Here is a 17288-nt window from a genome sequence, read left to right on the forward strand (position 1 = left end):
GCCACGCTCGTTTTGTCATGTGTGGTTAATGTTTCAAAGTGTTAGTTGTTATATTTTGGCCACAAAAGTAATTCACCACATTTCACTTTCATTTACTGTTTGTTTAAGAGTGTTTAAGTGTGATAAAAACATGTGATGCAGATCTTGTCAAATCAATGCGTAATCGTGTTATAATTGTGATTTCAATATCAATCTAAATGATTGTGATTATGACTTTTGCCTTAACTCGAGCGGCCCTAACACACACTGAACGCAACGTGTATCTATGTTTCAGTTAGTATCAGACAGTGAACATGATCTGTGTGTTAAAGAATATTAAACTGTAGAAAACCCAAACAAACCCAAAGTGATGAAAAACCAAATAGTTCCTGTCATTACATCATTGATTACTCAGCATAAACATTTGAGTCATGATAAACAAAATATGAGATATCACAGAGAGTAATGACCCCCTTTGAACTGTGTTATTAATACTGCTGTGAGGGGACGGGCCGTGGGGTCTACCTTTAAAATCCCCCAAAATCAAATACCTTACACGTTGGGGTAGTGTTGGGCGATATAACAATCTTAGATCGTGAAGGATTTTTACTTGCTGATGATCTGCCAAAGCTGAGAGATCGTAGAACCGGGCTTATGTGTTTATTCTATCATGCTGCAGTTTATGCTCCGACACAGACGGTGCTAAAGATGTTCTGGGTGAGACCTCCAGACCTCCTACAAAGATGTTTTTCAAATAGATTAAACTTGTCAGCTCATTTAAAAACATTATATAGGGAAATAAGTTTGGTTGAACTGGTCAGTAACAAATTAGTCTTAATCTTAAGATCAGTATGAAAAAAATCGTGATAAAATCGTGATCGTGATTTTGGCAAAAAAAAAATCGTGATATGATATTTTTCCCATATCGCCCACCTCTACGTTAAGGTGTTACCTGCTAAAAACCAAAGTAGCATCCTGTGATGTTGAAAAATAAGGCCAATGCAGAAGTGCAAAATAGCTGCAGTTCCTCGAGTGCCCACTTGAGGCTGGAAGCAAATGCCTCTGAATACCTACTAACACTCATATTAAAATGTCCTTTTGACAGCAGAAATAAAAATGTTTACAACCTAGTTAAAAAGAGTAGTAAGTAATCAATAGCTCATGTTTTTACTGAGACACACTGTATGGGGGTTGGGTTAACTATTTTATAACTTCGTCATTTTGATAACATATAGGGAAAGACATGCATAATTAGGGGAATGGCTTATCTGACTGACAGCTAGGCGCATTGTAGCTGTTTGCCAGGAGGCTTTAGTTCGCCTCCCATTAACCTCTTTGTCCATTAATTGGTTGATCAAAAGTTAGTTAGAAATAGGATTTCGACTTTGGCGACAGCCATCATATAGCTTCAAAACGGCTTTTCAAAAACCAATTGGTGACGTCACTGAGAGTACGTCCATGTTATATACAGTTTATGGTAAAATCACCATCGTTTTGTTTTCTCAGGACACATGCAGTAACATCAGCACACATAAAAAATGTTGAGGATGAAATTAAATCGAAGAAGTTAACTATACTGCCTTTGTCAAATTGCTTGCAGCAGACTGCAGGCGTGTCAGCATGGAAAGACTCAGGTCTAAGAGACATCCTCAGGTTGGCATGTTGGGACCAGTTATATGCCTTACATCGCAGAGAACAATAGTCTCCTGCGTATGACTGATATAAATCAGAAAGCAACTGAACTGGAACTCCTGCAAAGTGCAATATGTTGTTGCTAAATGTCTCTTACCTCCATGTCATGGTTTCAGACCACACTGGTGTAGCAGTGCAGCACAAATATAATAAATCTAAAAGCCGCACGATCGTGCCTCACATTGTTAACATGCACTTTAAACAGTTTGGAAATGCTAAATATGCAATTAACTACACATGGAAATTCAGTAATCCTTTGACAATCCTTATTTTCAAGTTCAATCCATTCTCAATCCATTACCCAATATCCGATATATTCCAACCTCACTTAGTCCTTCCCCTTTGTAACAACGCTTCATGAATACATTGGTAAATAGTAAATGGACTTGGGCTTGTAGCACTTTTCTAGTCTTCTGACTACTCAAAGTGCTTTTACACCACAGGTCACACCTAGACATTCACACACTGATGGTAGAGGCTGCTATTTAAAGTGACCATCAGAATCTAGTCACATTCATACGCTGTGGGAAGCCGAGGATACAGCCAGAATTTCCATGTTAAGTGTCTATCTGCTGAAAATAAAAAATCCAAATACTGTAAATGTTGTTGCTAAATGTCAAGGGAATGACATGCATCAAAGTAGTGAAATAAAATGCTTTTTTACAGTTCTGTGTATTGACTGCAGATGGACCACAGTATACATTAAAAACACATAGCACACAAAAGAGCACATTTGCATTTGCTTAGTGGAAAAAAAGAAAAGCTTCACATTCTTGACTCTTCTGAGCAGTCCATACTGTATTTTACCACCACAAAGCATTCCTGAGTGACTGGAGGAACACTTCACACACCAGAGGACATTTGTGTCAGGAAGAGGAGACACGTTCTCTGATTTCCGAGGACAAAGTTGAAGAAGAACGGCTTCACACGTGGGACTGAAAAACTCGTCTCTCATTTGACGAGGTATAAAATCAATCAGGGTGATTTGTGTCAGATTAGCCTTTAGGTGCTTCAGCAGTTTAACACAAGGTGCCTGTGTGTTTCACTGGGATGGATGGATATCTTCTCTTGGTACAGTATCACAACAGGAACATCTGACACAAATACATAACAGATGTCCAACTGCGTTTGTAGTAAGCTGACTGTTTTCTTAAAATGTGAAATCGATCATTGGTATTTGGCTTGAATAAAACTGTGTCTGTGATTTTTCCTCCGGCTATAAAGCTTTGATCATAAGATTCTCAGAAATTATACATAACAGGAAAAGCCCATCCTAATTTAAGGCCCGGTCCCTTTCACTAGCCTGGTGTTACTGCAAGTTTTGACAAATTAAGACAGCTCTCACTTAGAGGCCCTCTTAAAGTTATTGCAGATAAAAAGTAAACAGAAGACGCAGTACAGCAGGTAGAAGCTGTCTTACAAAGTAAGATCAAGTGAGTGATTTGTAGTTACATTTTTGACGATATCTCAACTCTGTACACTGTTAAATATTATTTCTGGTATTATTATTTTTTTGGGGGCTTTTTGTGCCTTTAATGTAGAGATAGGACAGCGGATAGAGATGGAAATCAGAGAGAGAGAGTAGGGTATGACACGCGGGTAAGGAGCCACAGGTGGGATTCGAACCTGGGCCGCCCGCATGGAGGACCATAGCCTCCATACATATTTTTTTGTTTGTTTTTTTGTTTAACTTTTATTTAACAAGGAAAGAATGTAAAAGATAAGGTGTGAGATAATTGTTCTCTCATAATTAAGTCTTTTCTGATTGTAGTATAAACTGTATAAGTGCTTTTCAACGCCTTTATTACAGTTGAAGAGATCATCTTGAGAAACGGCTGTTATTAACAATAATGCATTGGGTGTGTTGGGCATGAGCATACAGTATGTTATGGTCAGACTAACCTTAGGCTCTGAGAAAGTTTATGACCATTACACAAACACAGAGCTGGCATACGTACAAATGAGCATGTGTGTGTGAAACAGTAAAACTACCCATTCACTGTGCCTCCCCATCTTTTTCACCATACAGTATTTATTAATCCTCAATCGTCCTAACTCAGCTAAAAACGATAATATGGACACACAGACAAGTTACAATGACACCTGTCATCATCCTCAACGCTGAGATTTTGAGTTTTATGACTTTGGAATAACAAAACCTTACAAGTATTGCATGTTAAAGGTCCCATATTATGCTTTTTCTGGTTTTAGTGCCTCTCCGACTGACCAATCACGGCAGAGCCGACAGGCCAACCAGGCTTCAGAGCCTTAGAGAGAGAGTCAGAAGTGAGCCGGTGCATGGAGCGGCAGTACATGAAAACACACACTTTTTTCGAACTTTAGCTATTGTGAACATACTTTAGTAGGTACATATATTAAATATACGAACCCCAAATGGGCATAATATGGGCTCTTTAAAGATCAATAAATATCAAATTGAATTACACATGAATCATTACAGAATTACATTTTATGTTTCCAGCTCCACTAATTATTCACAAACACTCACGACGGCCTTCAGAGAGTCCGGCTCATACCCGAACCATCTTCACCAAATGCCTCAATCAACACAGACTGAGACTGAAGACTGAAGTTACAGGAGCGTTTCTCTGTATCTGAATACAGGGACACTTTAACATAACAGTAACAGACACTATCAACACTGTGCTTTCAGGGCATGTGAGGTGTATAATACTATGGAGAACATACATTTCAGTTATGCAATTACTATCGACAATGCTCGACTACATTCACATCCAACCATGACAACAATTACTAATGCAAAAATTATTTAGCATTTACTTTTCTTTTTTTCCTGGGAGACGTGTACTTCAGAGAGTGAGGGATCTACTGAGGTACACTTGAAATGGTGTGAACCTGTCTTTTTTTTTCTTGCATCTTGATGTTGATTGGTTGAGGGATAACGGCGTAATGAAATGGACAAGACTTTATGAGAAATGACACTCCTTTAACTTGACTCTTTGTACAAACTGAGGCAGCAACAAAGTCCAAAATAAAAGTGCATGATGGTAAATGGCATTTCAGAAAATGAGCTAAAACAACATATATATATACAGTATATACTGTATATAAACAACAACACAGGCAGCACCAATAACAGCAGGGAGGATTACTTCACACCCACAAACAAATAAACACAAAGGTGTTGATGTGCTTACCCAGAAGGCCTCCCAGCAGGTAGGCTGAAGTGGAAGGTTGAACCATACTCTTCAGTTTAAGTCCTCCGCTCCTCAATGCTTAAACCTCAGCACAGCGTGTGAGAACACACACACACATACACACACACACACACACACACACACACACACACACACACACACACACACACAGGGTACGGTCACACACGCTCTCGCTCAGTCCTACAACACTCTTGTTTTCAACTCTTCAGCGTGTGTGTTCAGCGGGACGCACATATGTCGACAGTCCTCAGGCTTTCATTTCATTGCGCTGCTGAGCATTTCTGAAACATGCTGGCGGACAGACTCTGGAGTTTTATGTCCCTCGTTCTTCTGTCGTCACCTGCTGCTGACAGTCTGAAAAATAAGAGACAAGCCATGAGGGTGGCAGACAACAAAACAGACAAACAAACAATGAAACACATAAAAGGATGAAGGATGCTTGTAAATACACTAACAACAGGGGAGGAGAGTGTGACAAGCCTGTAAAACTGCTGTTGTTTTTTTATTATGCTTTGTTGTATTTGTGAACAGTGCAGTTTGTTTTATGATTATGCAGATTTTTCTTTACATGCTAAGTTTATAAATTTTCTGGATATCTGTATAAATTATGGTTTGAAGATTTATTCTTTCTCAGAGAAAAAGTGTCTCCAGCAAAAACAAACAAAAAAGCCGTTAAAGAATCATTTTCTGGAGTGCTAGTTTGGTGAAGTGGTTAACACTCACCCCATGTGGTTAAAGCTCTCAACTTTGCGGCCCTGTGTTTGAATCCGACTCTTGGCCCTTTGCTGCATGTCATTTCCCCCTGTACCCTCTGTGTTTCAGACCCTATCATTTGTCATATACGGTGCAGGGGAAATCAAGTGAACTGTCACCTCACTGAGACCACCGGTCTTCTTTTCAACAACTGCAGCCATCTTTAACAAGTTATGTCAGGCCTGTAGCAGCCCCCTTTCTGGAGAACAGTTAGAAGGAAATGTTGTTTTTAACTTTTTCTTTAAATAGTGGAAAATCAATTCCTCTATTTTTTTCCATTTGAATCAAACAATCGTTGTTTTTTCTGTTGCAGCCACACCTCCTCCCCCATGTGTGAATACATGGAATGTTAGATCATGGAGCAGTTCAAGACAGCACTGTTTGTAATCATTTTTAACAAACACCCAACTCAGCTCGCAAGTAAGCAACCACTCTGCAACAGTCCCAAGGAAAAACTTATTTTGCAGAAATGTATAAAACTGAATCTGGCACATGAACACAGAATGAAGGTGGTTGGGATACGATGATTTCTAAAGACAGTGAATGGAAAAGTAAATGTCAGCCATCTCCGACAGTGATAAGACAGAGATACTCAGTCAGGGCTGCGCTGATTCATGTGGGCCTGGTCACCTTGTCTCTCCATTGGTGGAAATTTTCAGTTTAAAGTGAGACATCGCAGCCAGCCTACTTAATTCAAACAAGGCTACAGAGTTTACTGATGAACGAACTGTAACAGTGAATCTACCAGATTTATTTAACAGAAGTAATTAAATCATTAATACAATCTTTTAGAACTAAATATTCAGAGTAAATTGTTGATTTCTTAAGTAATTAGCCATGAAGTATAGGTGAAAATTTAATGTATAGGGGGGCAGTAGTGTTGTAGTCAAGACTACGCTAACCAAGACCAAGACATACCCGAGACCGAGACAAGACCAAGACATTTAGGGATCGAGTAAAAATGCTTTTGATTCCCAGTCGAGACCGAGACCTTCAAAAAGTGGTCTGGAGACCGGTCTTGAGACCAAGACCGATTTCGAGTACTCCAACACTAGTGGGCAGGTTTTTACAGAGGAGGAACTTCAACAGGTTGAGCAGGAGATCTTTCTCATCTTGATGGTTTACAGTACACGGTGAACAAGGTCAAGTTTAGCACCGTCGTCCTTTGGGTGTCTCATGCTAATATTTCGCCTCAAAGCTTTACTCTGGCAAAGTACATGGCTGCAGATTCTGTATTTTTTAATAGTTTGATTTAGGATTTAGGTAAAACAATTACCATTCTCGTAGGCATTTCAAATTGGTACAGTCAGAGTTTGATGTCTGATGATGAACTGATTAAATTTTTTGTTCCATTAACCAATTTTTAGTAAGTAAATGTCTGCTCAAAGACTAATCCATTCATCTTTTTCAGCAGTAAGACTGAATCATGAGTAATTGATAAATGTGATTATTAGTATGTTTGAGAACAAACAGTCTGCGTAATAAACAAACATTCTGACAGTTCATTTTCGGTCCAGGACAAGGATTTCAAGGGTCAGTATAGGGGAGGGTGATTACGTCAAGACCTAATTTGTTTTGATTAAACGGCTAAAAATAATAGACTGTAAACATAAAACGACAAAGAATGAGTGACGTCACCCATCTGTTTCTGCAGGGGGGCTTAGGAGCGGTCGCCATTCCTTGAAATGCTATCTCACCCTAGCTTTCAGCTGGAGCCCAGGCAGGTTTTAACTTTTAAGTTCGCTCAAATGTTTTTTATTAGCATTTAACTTTAAAGTCTATTTGAACAATCCTGGTGTGTGCTGGATTACTCTGATCTTGGAAGCTGTCTGCTCCTGCTCTAGTTGAAACCCAGATGAGGAGCCCGGCTGTGCACAGGGCACTCATCGATCCTCTGGTTTTTAAGCCTCTTGACAAACGGTTACATCGCGCCCACTTGTCAATTAGGTCAGCTGTGAATAACGCTTATCCTTCATAAAATCAAAACAGATGACTTATCAAAGAATTCAGTGTGTGTCGATCGAGACATGAGCTTATCAGACTTATTTCATTTTTCTGCACCAGGCTGTAAACATGTTAATTTCTGCTGTAAAAACTGCCTTTTTTTAATTGGTGTGTATGTGACTTTTGGTGCCTCAGCAGCCAGCCTCTAGTGGACACATGAGGAACTGCAGGATTTTGCACTTCTGCATGAGCTTCAATTTTTAACCCCAGCGGACGCCGCTTGCTTATAACCAAATATCACATTTCAATGTGGATTAAAAAAAACTGACACTGTCTCTGGGAACCTTTTACTCAGAATATAAAAATAAACCAAAAGATGGATGCTGCTTTTTACTACTTTTAACTTCAACAGTTTATAGATTTAGGACGGAGTAGAAGACCTTAAAAACGAAGGCTGTTTTTTCAAAACACAACATGACAAGGCTTATCCAGAGGGATGCAGAAAAATGAACATGTTATAAAACAAACATGATCAAAAAAACAAAGAGCAGATGGAAAGTTGAGCAACCAGCAGCTTGATGTATTCAAACCCCAAACTAAAAACTTTCTTCCACCAAAAACTAAACTGATTCTAGAAATAAAGGGTTGGGAAATGTAAAAGAAAAATTGCTTCCTTGACCCTGTTTTACAATTGCTTTCCATGAAATAATGTGCAGACTAAAATAAATGATTCTTCAGTTAATGGTCCTTGATGCCTTGTGTTAAAAACTTAAACCCTTTCAAATTAAAAGCATTTGTAGTTCCCAAATCCCTGTGCATCATGGGGCAGGCATGCTTCTCATTACTGCTGACATGTGGTTTGCCTCATCATAAAAATGGTCATTTATATTCACAGTAACACATTTTTTTAATGAGGATATCCGCAAGGAATTATGCTCTTAAAATACTTCACCCCATTGGTTTGAAATATTTAACTTTAAGAAAACTTTGAATCACTGAGGAGGAAAAAAACAAAGACACGATAAAGTAGCCCTAAAGTCCCCTTAAAGTATCTTTACCCCTACAGTTTGACTTCAATTGTAAATCAGTTGTTAGTACAGGAACTTTGGGAGTGATAAATGCTGTGAGCCTGTAACAGTGCACACTGTGGGCCTGAAGAAGACAAAAAACATACTGAAGATCTGTTTCCCTCAAAGATAGAGGAAAAGTTACTCAGGCCTGGTTTTGTAAAAGTGTAAATTCTCTGAGGTGTACAAGTGAGAGTTCACACCTTAAACCAGTATATAGTATCTGTTACAGAACTGTTAAAAAACATGTGTTTCCTCACATTTGAGACGGAGCAGCTTTTATATGACAAACAGTGCAGTGTCATGATGTGCAAAGTTTAACCAGAGCGGTCGGTTACCACCAAAGATGTGTGGCAGTCAGTTTATGGGAATTCAATCCATCATCATTTAAAATTCATTCTCTGGTGTCAAAAAATGTCTACATTGTTTTGACATCACCAAAAGTCAAGTCAAAGTTACATCCCTGTTGCTGTATTTCTTAAAATAAGAGCCAGCCTTTGATCAAATGTGATATAACTGTATAATGTATGTAATGTATTTCCTTTCCTCCTGTCAGTGTCACGAGCCCACACACATAAGACACAAGTCCTAAAAATCATATCGACTTTGAATCTCTCTCTCTGTGAAGCTCGCTGGTTTATAAAAAACTCTATCACAAAGCACCTCCTTCCGCTCTTTAAAATATTTTATTGTCAAGTTAACTCCAGCAAAGGTCAGAAATGATGATTGAAGATTTGTTGAAGTCGTTGCGCAGTGTTACAAGGAATCTCTCTCCCGATTTCTTTCAACCTGCACGAAACTGAATGACCGTTGGAGGTCATTCAGTTTCACACACGCTGTACGAATAAGTTCTGGTCTCTGATCTGCAGCTACAACTTTTTAAAGATCACCCCACATAACCTCTCAGCAAAATGGATGGTATTGAGAACAAAATGCGTATTAAATGTTGCTCTTTCATGCTCTGAGTCACTACGGTCATTCCTACATGAAGGAAGAAATTAAAGCTCTGTAAAGCTCTGTAAAGCCTCTGTGAGGCTTCAAAGAACAGTACACATGGTGGATATTTTTGGACTTTACTGACAGAGATATTTTGAGGACCAACAGTCAGGATGAGTACACAGAGACTTTAACACCATACATCTTTTCTTGTAAGGACTGGGGGCAGTAGTAGCTTGGTCTGTTGGGACTTGTCTTGGCACCCAAAGGGTTTAGGAAAATTGGGAATGTTTGCTGCCTTGACACTGCCATGTTGTCCTAGAACAAGGCACTGAAACCCAAAGTGTTCGGGGTGCTAGTCTGCGTGTATTTCAGGACTATACCCTGGCCAACAGCTAAATCCTGATTGTTATTGTACAGGAAGAGGTTTCTAGGAGGGGGGACTGGAACAGGTTTAGACCACAAGTCAAGGAATGTATTGGGTAAAAGCTGGACTATCATCCTCTGAGAGACTTTAACAGAACCCTAGTCAGATTCTTTGGAATGTTTTTACCACCGATCATAAAACCAGAACCAGAACTTCATTAGAGACCTGCACTTGCAAACAATCTGGATGAAAAATAAAAAGCCCTCAGTGCCCTTCTCTAAGCTCTCCTGCAGGACATGCTCTCCCAGCTGAGGGTTCCTGCCTCAACCTGCAGTTGGATTGACACTTTCCTGTTGGATATATGAGGCAGCAGGTGGAACTGGAAAACAACAATGTGAGGCTGTTTACACCTTGCATTTAACATCTGCTGATAGATAGCCCTGCTAGGTGTGAACGCACCCCAATGCATCCTGAAGACAGATTGTGATTCGACAGCTCAGACCTCATTGGTGGCATTTGTCCACATGGGTTTGGTAGCGTAAACCCTCATGCAACGTAAAGGACTTCAACTGGGAGAACACTTCTGCTTCCCACTGGGTGTAAACTGTGATGCATTCAGTCTTATCAAACGGAAATGATGCACATGCACTTATTTGCAAGTGAAAGTGAAGTGATCTCAGATATACACAATGGAGCGCATTGTAAATGCAAAGTGTAAAACGCCCGCGCTGAAGTGCTGTGCACTTGTTATCAGATCACCTAGGACTCTTCTTAATGCAAGGAGTCTGACTCCTAAACTAACAGCACTGGATCCACCAGAAGCTGGGTCCTTTCCCTTCGCCTCTTCTACAGTTATCATACAACCTCACAACATTTGAAGATTATACCACCGTCTCTGATTTGGATAAATCCACCAACAAGTTTGAGATTAACCGCATATCCAAGAGTTCAGAATTTAATTGGTTACAAGAAGTTTCATTTAAATAAATGTCAAAAGTTGAAGGAGGGTCAATGAAGGCTACACAGCTAGATTTCACACATTTCACAGTGTCACAGTTTTATTGTACCGGAGCCCCTTGCAGGAACAGATGGCTGACATCACTCAGGCTTTGTCCAATAATTTTTACAGTCTATGGTTCTTACAGGCAGTGCACAGAGGCAAAGCATATTTTCCCTTTGAATTTAAGTTAATATATATCATCATCAACTACAACATCGACAGCTGCTCACTTCCTGAGCACTGCAAAAACCACCAACTGCTTTTGCGCTCTTGCATATATAGCCCCTCACTCGGACATTTCTCCAATAGTGCATAAAGGATGCTGTTTGTACATGTGTCTGTGTTCTTCTGACTATGTCTATGTATGTCTCAACAACAATGTAAAACCAAATTTACCCTCAAGTAAACCTTATTCTGAGTTGCCTAATCTAAGGATTTTGCCAACTTAATAAAAACCTCTCTGATTTGAGGTTAAAACATTTCATCTACTTTGAATTCAGATCTTCACTTCAGGTGTTATCAGAGCAGAGTGTACAGCTTAGCTTAGCACACTGCTCATGTCTCACATCTGCAGTTTGTACTTTCAGGCTATAGTTTGAAGCACATTGGTTAGTCAAATCAGCCCCTTTAATAGTCAGGTTTCAAATGTGGAACAGAGCAGAAATCATTCAGTAAAAGTTATTTACATTCTGCTGACCAGAGTTACAAAATGTGATTATAGAGGACACGTTATGCACACATGACCAGACACAAAACCAAAATGTTACAACATGTTTGCTCTAGGCCAAACTTTTTGCACCCACACAAACATGATGCATCAAAGCTGCATACAGAGTGCCTCAGAGTGCAGCCAGAAAATTACAGGGGCTCTGATTTCTTCTTTGGTAAAGGACATGCTGTATGAAACAGGGCCTACATAACATGTAGATTCTAAAAAAACATGTACAAGATTATACAGGCCTATATTTATATACGTTGTATACCTCAACAGTCTATACATCCCTCCTATTCACTCAAACCTCTGACCTGATCCATCAGCACAGTGTCAAAACTTCATCCCTATTCTTAAACCAAACAGCCCGAGATGACGTGAGACTTGTTCAAAACGTCCACAAACAGTCATCACTAAAGGCCCAAACCTCAAACTGGACCTCACAAGGATAAAAAAAGAAAGGAGCGAGTGCACACACACAAACATACAAAAAAATACAAAAAACATTGGAGCTTTTCCCCCTGTTAGTTCAATCTTTGGATTTTCTTTTGTAACTTCATATTCACTTTAACAATAAATAAACAAGACTTGACGGCTTAAACAGCAGAATTTCAGCTGTGACCATGCAGACTAAAAGAAAAAGGTGGTCACTGTCAGCTGTATGTAAGTCCACCTAAGGCAGCTGCATTCATGCATTCTGCAAAGCAATCAACATAATGCTCATTCAACGAGCTTACATCTAATCAAACCAACTGAAAACATCATGAACTGTATGAACTCTACTAACTCTGTCAGTCAGAAAAATATGTATTATCTTCCTGGGAAATAGTTGAATTTAACCGTATATAGGTGTTATACATTTATTTCTGTTGATTTCTTTTTTTAAAACCCGCGGTAGAGATGTGATCTCGTGTTTCATGCTGCGCCTCGAGCTCTTGTCTCAGTGGGCTCCCTGAAGCCTGACTTCTTCATTGTGTTGACTGAACTTTTGTCAACCTTTCCCTCATTCACTCCTCCTGCGCTCACTAGGTGTTAAAATAAACTGAGGCGGATGTTTACTTTGTCCAACTGTGACCTGGCAAAGGAAATCAAAGTTCACCCACCCATTAAGTTATCAGTCTATGACTGGTATTGGACATTTTTCAGCTACTTGTTGCATAAGTCCACGCAGGTTGAGCCACATAGTTTATTAGCCTCCTGACCCTGATATGCCGGCGCATGTTATCACTGATATCTGCAGAGGTAGAGCGTCACTGGAGAAATCAATATGTGCACCTAGCGAAAGTGAAAGTATTTCTGCACATCTAAAGGGCAAAACCTCGAGCAATGCAAACTTTTAAAACACACGCAGCACACACCTGTGATTGCAAGAGGAAATTTGTAAACGGAAAAGTACATCCTGGGGATCCATAAAATAGTGCCACACACACTCAGAGACTCAAACACGCACCTCGATAGTCCCCCTTTCGCCCGTCTCCCGGGATGCGTGATGGCTGTATCCGCTCAGAGGTGGCACGTCGGGATGAGTCTTTGTTCAATTAGAAGAGTGGTCTGCCTGATATGGATCCAATCCTGATATGAATAAAGGAAAGTCTATTCCTGTCCCCGTCCATTGACGCAGCATTCGTGTTCCTTGTCCGAGTGTGTCGCCAAGAGCGCAACAGGCTGGCCTGCAGCTCTCCGAGTCCACTCAGTCCAGTACACACCGCAAACACGCCACTTACACTGGCTGGCTGCTTTCAAAATAAAACAGAGCGCGTCGTGGAGCTTCTCTGCTGTGCATGGTAGACAGCCCTCCATCCTTCCTCCCCTCCCTCCCCTCGCTCGCTCGCTCTCTCTCTCTCTCTCTCTCTCTCTCTCTCTCTCTCTCTCTCCCTCCCCTCGCTCGCTCTCTCTCTCTCTCTCTCTCTCTCTCTCTCCCTCCCTCCCCCCTCTCTCTCTACCTCTCTCTCCCTCCCCACTCCTCTCTCTCTCTCTCTCTCCCTCCCTCCCCTCTCTCCCTCTCTCTCTCTCCCTCCCCCTCCTCTCTCTCTCTCTCGCTCTCTCTCCCCCTCCTCTCTCTCTCTCTCTCTCCCTCACCCCTCCTCTCTCTCTCTGTCTTTCTTTTTGCTTACTCACATCTTCCATATAATAACTCCAATCAACCATTAGATGTGCATGGTCAAATTTAATGAATTCAATTTTTAAAAAGTCTATCAAAATAATAATAAATATAATATATATTGTTATTTTTTTTCCGTAAATAGCCTAACGATACATTTATTTGTCTTCTTGGCCCTTTTGAACCAAAGTGGGGTTGCTGCAGTGCTTCTGTTGACCATTTGGTCAGCATTGCTTTTCATAGTGACATTTCCAACAATGATCCTAAATGTAACCTGCAGACAGTGTGCTTGGCCGTGAACTTCTTACCCTGACAATCTTGTTTTGCCATTAGTGGACTGGAGGATTAAACTTGGCAGTAAACAGGCTGTCTGTGTTATGGGCTGTCAGGTTTCAAACGGGTTTTTTTTTCTAGAACATATTGACTTTACCCTCAGCAGGACACCATGTGCTATAACTTAACGCGCTCCTCTTGCATCAGCCTTTTAACATCTTGGCATTTTTGTCACGTAACACCCGAGGCGTCAGTCAAAGGGAGTTTTACTTTGAAATTTAAGCGGAACTGTCTTTATTGTATGTCGGCTGTCCGGAAAGTGAAACAATGATAACAGGTAACAGATGACACCTGACCCCTTGTGCAGATCCCCACCATCTTGGGAGCGTATGCCGTTTTCTCCATATAAATGTACAGCTGCTGGTTGCGTCGCGTTATTGCGCATCCATTCACCGCCATTACGCATCATTACAGACCAGAGCCAGATGATCACACGCCAAATGACTCTGAGCCAAACCTCCACCACAACCGCATGTGTCGCTCCAGGCTGGCTGCTGAGCTCAGAGGGGGAAGCCCGCAGGAGAGCGGCGGCATGGACACAGCTGAGCTCGGCAGGGTTTTTCACGACTGTTTCCATTGAGTCACGGATTGTGCTACTTTTTTTAAACCAATTTTTAAATGTATTATTCTTTTTTTTTATTTTTTTTATTTTTTAGGAGCATGTCAAGAAAAGAAAACTTTTTTTAGAAGGCTACAGAATAAACCAAAGTTGTTAAATTTATAGGTCAAATGACACCACTTTATAACAGGCTGTACATTAAGGGGAAACACAGTGAAGTCACCAGCTGTATTAATGGGGGGGAAAATCTTGGTTTTCATCCATCCAAATTCAGCCTTAGAACAGCAGGGCATCCAGTTTCCTGCTTTACCAGCTAAACAGAGTTTTCAGCTGAATGTTTTGATAAATGGACTTGAGCTTGTAAAGTTATTTTCTAGTCTTAGCGCTTGTACACCTTAGGTCAAACCTACCCAGGCATTCACACACTGATGGTAGAGGTTGCTATATAAAGTGGCCTTTAGTGATGGGAAAAGCAGTTATTTTCAGTGTACTGAATCAGTAGAATCAGTTCAGTAAAGTGATTCGTTCAAAAGATTCGTTCACCGAATCGTTCAGTACTTCTCCGCAGCTCTGTCTGTGAATCAGAATTTAATAAGCTGAAACACGGCCGACCGTTTAGTTCTGCTCGCGATCGTACTGAGAACAGCCGGTGGTGAATAATAAACCAATGAGCTGAGAATTTAGTTGGATAAAGTTGCAGTTTGCAAACTGAAAGCTGTAAAACAATCACATTTATTTTCCCAGACCGTTCTGTTCAGTACACGTTCAGTTCGTTCACTGAACGAAACACTGACTGAACGTGAACGAGCGAGACTGCGAGTCACCAGCCTCAGTCTCACACACACACACACACACACACACACACACACACACTGTACTGACTGAGGAGAGGAGGGAGGGCGGGCTTTGAGTGACTCTTACGGTCTAGAGAGAGAGACGGGAGACGGGAGAGAGGAGAGCGCAACTGAAGTTGAGAAATGAACGACTCTTTTCAGTAAGTGATTCAGTTCAGTTCGTTCACCCAGATGATTTGTTCGTTTTGAACGAATCGTTCACGAACTACACATCACTAGTGGCCTTCAGTAATAACTAATCCCATTCATACACATTCATATGCTGCCGATGAAGCAGTATCAGACATGTGGCTGTAGTAGCGAACCTTGAACTTTCCAGTTGAGAGACTACTGACATACAAAAATGTTTATGCCATACATAAAGGAATATAAAAATGCAAATATGAAATGATTAAATCAAACAAAAATGCTTTAAGAGTTGTTTCTATAAAGTGACAGCTCTTCATTTATAAAGTCATTAAGGGTTTTAAGGTCCCAAAAGAAGTTTTGCTAATCTAGCCTCAATGGCAGGTGTACAAAATATCAAATTTGTTCCAGCCTATACAAATGCATTAAAGAATCTACACTTAGAAAGCAGAGCTGTTATAATGTACAGACAAGTTCCTAGGGTTGTTTTCTATACAGACCAGCAACAGCCTTTCTATCCCCATGACATTTACCTTAACACCAATAATAAAACATTATGAAAGTTTTGCATTGTAAGTTAGATTGATTGATGAAAAAAAATTGTAGATTTATTTTAGTTATTTGGACTCCGCTGTGTGAAGGTTTCAGGACAAAATGCTTCAATCAGAGCATTGTACACTGAATACATCATTTATTTTCACTGACATTAAAGTATACAAATTAAGAGAAGGGTTTAATTCTTGAATGTAAACTTTCCTTTCATAGTAAGAAAAACCCAAATTCCTAAGAAATAATAACAATAATAAAACCCCCCCTGTGACCTCAGTATCCTCAGTGGTGCTGCAGTTACAGCCCTGGGGCAACTCAACCTGAAAAGTTACAAGATATTACTCACTGCAGGAGTTTTCCTCATCTATCCTGGTCCGTGTTTACACTCAACCTCCGGCGTGATATGCCAAAATACAGACGGCCCATTCCCTACCAGGGATAAAAACACAGTGGACCATTGCTACACCACATTAAAGGACCCTGTCAATCTGTCCCCAGTGCAGCTCTCAAACTCAAATTACTGTCTGGTTCATCTCTTGACTTAACAAATCTGCAGTGCAAGTGGTCAAGCCGGGGAGGAGATGGTCGAATATGAGAAGCTCAAATTAGAAGCCTGCTTTGACGGCACTGAGAAGCTGCAGGAGACGAGCAAAGATGAACCCACAGACGCTCTGACCTCAATATCAGCTTTGGTGAAATTGAGTGGGCCAACACATTTTTTGCATGAAAAAAAAAACCTGGCTATGTAGCTAAACTCAGCCAGCTTTGTCCAACAAAGGAAGCGAGGATATTATCCTTTACAACGATAGGTTAATCGCTATAGACAAAAGGAGATTAGAGCAGCATGGCCAATATTTCAGCACCCATCAAGGGGGGATTTTAGCTTCCCAGCTGTCCAAGGAGCAGGTTGAGGCGCCCAGCTCCTGCAGTCAAATGTCGGTGTGTCCTTAGGCAAGACACTTATCAACGAAGCAGCAGGAGCAACTTGGGGTTAAGTGTTGTATGAATGGATTAGTTAATACTGATAGATACTTTACATGTGGTGTGAATGAATGGGTATGTGTGATCTGTGGTGGAAAATGTGCTTTGAGTTGTCAGAAGATGAAAAAAAAGTGT

The 17288-nt window shown here is 40.5% G+C and overlaps 1 protein-coding gene across 1 annotated transcript in view; it reads right to left on the minus strand.

Annotated features, from left to right (window-relative positions):
• The window catches only part of il34 (interleukin 34), a 32956-nt gene extending 19483 nt beyond the window's left edge, over positions 1 to 13473 (minus strand). The window contains exons 1-2 of the mRNA XM_061036945.1: positions 13101 to 13473; positions 4851 to 5225 (exon numbers count right to left, since the gene is read on the minus strand). Coding sequence (XP_060892928.1) covers positions 4851 to 4896 — 46 coding nt within the window. The 5' untranslated portion in view covers positions 4897 to 5225; positions 13101 to 13473. The remainder of the gene's footprint in view (positions 1 to 4850; positions 5226 to 13100) is intronic.
• Positions 13474 to 17288: the final 3815 nt, after the last annotated feature.

This window comes from Labrus mixtus, chromosome 4 (genome assembly GCF_963584025.1).
Source record: "Labrus mixtus chromosome 4, fLabMix1.1, whole genome shotgun sequence".
Taxonomy (NCBI): Eukaryota; Metazoa; Chordata; class Actinopteri; order Labriformes; family Labridae; genus Labrus; species Labrus mixtus.